This window comes from Lottia gigantea, assembly GCF_000327385.1.
Source record: "Lottia gigantea unplaced genomic scaffold LOTGIsca_265, whole genome shotgun sequence".
NCBI lineage: Eukaryota > Metazoa > Mollusca > Gastropoda > Lottiidae > Lottia > Lottia gigantea.
Genome location: NW_008708823.1, coordinates 4,330 through 9,566, shown reverse-complemented (window position 1 = coordinate 9,566; position 5,237 = coordinate 4,330). Strand labels below are relative to the sequence as shown.

The window sequence follows — 5,237 nt, the reverse complement described above, 5'->3', positions numbered from 1 at the left end:
TTTAGATATGTTTATAATACCGAAATAACAGTGACATATTTATTTAAATGTAATTGAGAATGCACCATGATTTCAAGGTTAATTTTCGAAATTTATCTTTAGTAGGCCTAAATTACAAAGTTTTAGGGATCAATTTATTCTCGGAAAATTTAAATCTTTAATTAACAAAACCAGTAAATATTAGCCATGAGAGCATTTTCGTCCAAATTATTGAATGTGTCTCATGTCCTGTTTTGTCTTGACACAATTCTGTGTATAATTATAGCGTCATCATGATAATCATCAATATCATCATCATAATGATAACCATCAATATAATCAACATCATCATCATCATTATTATTATTAGTAGGCCTATTTTATTATTATCTGAATAACGATTAAAGAACTACATTAAGCTCAGTTGCATGTTGTGATAAATTATCGATTCAAAGCTACTATTAAACACTGGCGTGGTTAACACAAATCAAAGGTCAGTTCATCCAATGAACACGCTTCTACTTTCTACTTTTACTTTCATTTTACTGAAGTCCTATTTCCTAGAATTTATGCACACTGACTAACAGTAAGAACTTATCAGTTAACTCATCAGAATTGAGAAAAAGATCTGTTGAATAGGTTATCAAGTTATATTCTATTAACGATAATGTAAGCAGTGGAGAAAGGTAGGAAGTTGAATTATTTTATATAACAGGTCCCATTCATACAGCTATATGAAATTATTTAGGCTATATTTATATCTTCTATCTTGTAAAACGTTCGTAGGCCCTACGTCAATTTAAATGTTTTTGTTGTAGACTCATGTCTCGACAAGAAATTATTTCAACTTCATAATTAAAATATTAAACATCATAATTTATGTGATACATTTGAAAAATATAATACTCCTTACTCCGCCGTCTAGAAAAATCGTTTGGATAGGACAATAAACCGAGGCCCGTGATACAGGATGTGCACGTTAAAGATACCTCGACAGTTGGAAATTGAAAAAAAAAGCATGCTAATGCCACTGTCCTGGCAAAAATCTCTATTGTAAAACAGAGTTTAAAACATGTTGAGAGTATGTCTCTGAAATGCTCTGGATTCAAATATAAGTAGGTAATTTCCTATCAAATTGATGCATTCCAATGCTGAGTCTCTACTTGTGACCTAGGCCGGTGCTTCTATAAAAACAAGTATCCTTAATACGATTACTTATAGCTATATTTACCAAAAAAAGAAAAAAATCATGTTTAACAAATTTTATTATGAAATGGGACGATTAGCACATATATCTGGTCCCTGGGGCAATGGAGGTTTCCTGAGGTCAGATTGCCCTAACTATGTCTATGTGTATTGTGAAGTCATTTAAGTGTGGACTGTCTCGTTATCACTGCGTTTACATTTTGGAAATCAAGGTGCGGAGGTGGTGGGTCATTAACTATTCCAATATTTTTCAATCTTTAAAGGTTATTCCAATATTTTTCAACATTTAAGCAAGAAGGAAGTTTGTATGATTTAGAAGTAGGTTAACGGCAATGAACTAGTAAACGAAGGTTCGAATATTGTCCTTAGAAGTTTATTCGAGCCTGCCTCCAGTCTGGAGTCGGTTAGTCGCCACTTACGGTTCCAGTACATGAGTGTGCCTACACTTAACTCGGCAGCCTATGCCTGTCTCGTCAAAACCGAAAGTAAAATTTGCTAAAATACTATATAACATCATTGTGATCATTGATTATTAACAAAGGCTACAATCGTTATGTTTCAGTGTACCAAGATTTATCCTGGTAGCTTTCATTGAAAAAAACAACAACCATGGGTATGTCACTTGTTTATACCTCTCGTCGAACATGATATATTCAACATAGAGATCAATTTATTTTCAGAATTGTTGTGAAATATGTTATTTATCAATAGACATTAAACATGATGTTTTATGCAAACAGAAAATACAATGCAAGTCAAAATCTCAGTCTTATTAAAATGAATTAGACCAAACTTTCGCTCTTATTTTTATTATTTTAGCTTTAATTTTTAATATAGCCACTTCAGTTAGAGTCTAATGAAAACTGTCTTGAACGTTCGTCAAATAAATCTTTTGACCTTACTCAATGACGCCTGCTTTAAGCAAGCTTTAATCAAATTTTCTATCCTCTCCAGCACTGCAATGTTTAGCGATGTTTAGCGATGTTTATCAGATTACCAGAAGTTTGTTTAATTAGACTGTCAAAATCTGTAATGAATATTTTCCAATTTTTTCTTGGTTGATATTGCCTACATCGCGCTTTATTTCACGCTTCTTATCATTTAGAATCAGATGAAACATCGGATGGAGATTTCAGTGAAATTAAATTGCCTCCAATCATAGATCAATTGAAACGTCTACTAGAACAATATTCAGATGGACAGATTATTAAGGTAAGTTTTACATTGATATACTTGTATTGTTACTACTGTGTTGAAATATCTTCATCCATCTAGGCCGGGCTTTTGATTTTGAAAGGTGAAAATTGAGGACTGAGGACCACCAGCTGATAAGCAATATTATTTAAATGACCATCTTTAATTATGAATAGGAACTGATACAAAATGCTGAAGATGGTGGAGCTACAGAAGTTAAGTTTCTATACACTGGTAAAAAACACGAAGAAATTAAACATTCAATAAAGACATGGAAAGAAACACCAATTAAAATTGCTATGCAGGTAATCAAGAAATTAACAATAACAATAAATGATGACAATTTTTCAACCTAATTTAATTTTGTATACATTCTGGACTGATTTATGCCTCTTTTTAATTAGAGTTGCTCCCCTTCTAGTCCGACAAAGTTACATTCCTTTGTTGTCCTGGAGGTGAATCTGTTGGCATGGGCAAAAACAATTAAGAATAGTCTGTACTCTGTTTTTTTTTTATCTTACTGACCTCTCGTCCATGATTGCCCATGAATGTTTACTTTCTAGGCACCTGCTCTATGTGCTTACAACAATGGTATATTTACTGATAAAGATTGGAGAGGTATTGCTGCCATACAGTGTAGTCAAAAAGAAAACGAACCTTTGAAAGTTGGTAGATTTGGATTAGGATTTAAATCTGTTTTCCACCTAACAGGTACTTAAGTGCTCAGTTTTTCTCTCGACTCACTGTCCTCACACTTTATCTGAACATACACCTCATATCCTCACACTTTACCTGAACATAGACCTCACATTCTCACACTTTACCTGAACTTACACCTCTAACCTCACAATTTACCTGAACATAGACCTCACATCCACATACCTGTCTTGACGTTTAGTCATTTGAACTTTTTTTATTGCTGTCATTGTTTTTTTTTCAGATTTTCCATTGATAATAAGTGGAGACAAGGTAATGGTGATGAACCCATTAGCCAGTGTATCAAAGGTGGTATTTAAAAGAAAGCTTCGCAAGATCGACAGCGATTCCCAGGAGGCAATGCTAAAATTGATAGGCGATAAGTTTGGATTTTCAAAGCTCTGTTTCAAAGACAGATACCAGGGTACATTGTTTTGGTTCCCATTGCGAACAGAACCTTCGGAACTGTCCCGTGATACTTATACATATGAGAAAATTCAAGACATATTTCGTGGATTAAAAGATTTGGCACCATCTATTCTATTGTTTTTAAAGAAAATTGAATTTATAGAAGTGTCTGAAGAATCAGAGAATGATTTGATTTATCGAGTACAGATATCTGCCAAGAAAGAAGAGGACCTTCATCATATTCGTGAGCAGAGAGGAGATTTTTTACTCCAAGTTGAGGAATTGAATGGAAAATTGGCTAATGAATATTTTTTCCATTATATGAAACTTTCTATTAAATGTGAAGGGAAGAAATGGTTATCAGAAGAAAAAAATACAAAAGATTGGATAGTGGTAAATCATTATCATGGAGGATCTGTAAGTGATGGTCTACAGAGATTAATAGATGATGAAGAATGGTCTTATAGTCCATATGTCAGTGTGGCAGGATGCTTATCAAATTGTGATGAACAGTTTAAAGGACACATATATTGCTTTTTACCACTACCGTTAGAACGCACTAGCCCTACTGGCTTGCCAGTTCATATCAATGGGTTCTTTGCTTTGAGCCAAGATCGTCATCATATTAAATGGATGTCATCAGAAGAAGAAAAGAGGAACGGTCACTCGGAAAATTCTGTAGAATGGAACAAAATTTTAGCTACGGAAATCTTGCCCTTGGTATATTCAGAATTGCTAACATATTTGACTAAAGCTGGTATTGACACGAATACAATATATAAATTGTTACCTAAACCCGAATTGATTACTGAAAACTGGAAGATATTTATCAAACCACTTTTTAAACAACTCTACAAGAAAAATATCATCTTTACCAAGACTTCTGGTGGAAAATGGATTAAACCTGAAGAAGCTATTGTGTTGGTAAAGGAAGAATATCCAGATACTATTTTAAAGGTTATAGAAGATGTATATTTATTAAAGAAAACGAATGTAGCTTGTCTTCCAGATGTTTTTGTGGAATCTTTAAAGTCACATGGCCGGATTGAAGTATCTGATTCGTCATGTTTACATTCCTTTTTGATTAATCATGACGGTATATTTGACTTGATGGACATCAACCAGAAGATGAAACTACTAGAATATTTCATATCTAATGATATCGAAAAACTGCAAGGTCTGAAGATATTGCCATTAGCTAATGGTGATTTTCAAATATTGGATGCTGAAGAAGAGACTGTATTCTGGTGCGAAGCAGAGAGTTTGAAATTATTCACGGGAATGGAATCAAGGTTTCTGCTCAATGACCTTTCTCAAGATATATCTCAAAAACTGATAGGTATTCCAAATTTCATTTATATAATGTTTATTACACACAATTAAAACTTTGTTTTTGTGATATGGCTTTGTCTTCACTTTTTTATATTGCCCATATGTTTGCATATTGTGTCTTCGCCTCAGTCTGTAAACAGTGCCATATTTCATCTAATCTGAGCATCTGAGTGTTAGAATATTGGCACGGTGGTTGATGTTAATGATGAAAGATTTTTCTTTTACTGCTATGGACCGAATTGTGTTTTATAAGCAAGCTATAGACTGGATTGACCTTTTGAACCATTTTTGTTTTGAGTGAATATTATTTTCAAGGTAACTTGGTTCTTTTCATTTCAGATCGGTTCCAAGTTAAACAACTAATGTCTGAGCATATTCCAGAATTACTCGAAGAATGTATAGAGATTAACAGTTCAGGCATA

At 33.4% G+C, this 5,237-nt stretch overlaps 1 protein-coding gene across 1 annotated transcript in view; it reads left to right on the top strand.

Annotated features, from left to right (window-relative positions):
- Positions 1–1,794: 1,794 nt before the first annotated feature.
- LOTGIDRAFT_175290 (hypothetical protein) overlaps positions 1,795–5,237 on the top strand; it is a gene marked incomplete at both ends in the record, with an annotated part of 7,762 nt that continues 4,319 nt past the window's right edge. The window contains 5 exons of the mRNA XM_009056155.1: positions 1,795–1,798; positions 2,291–2,397; positions 2,556–2,684; positions 2,943–3,090; positions 3,320–4,822. Coding sequence (XP_009054403.1) covers positions 1,795–1,798; positions 2,291–2,397; positions 2,556–2,684; positions 2,943–3,090; positions 3,320–4,822 — 1,891 coding nt within the window. The remainder of the gene's footprint in view (positions 1,799–2,290; positions 2,398–2,555; positions 2,685–2,942; positions 3,091–3,319; positions 4,823–5,237) is intronic.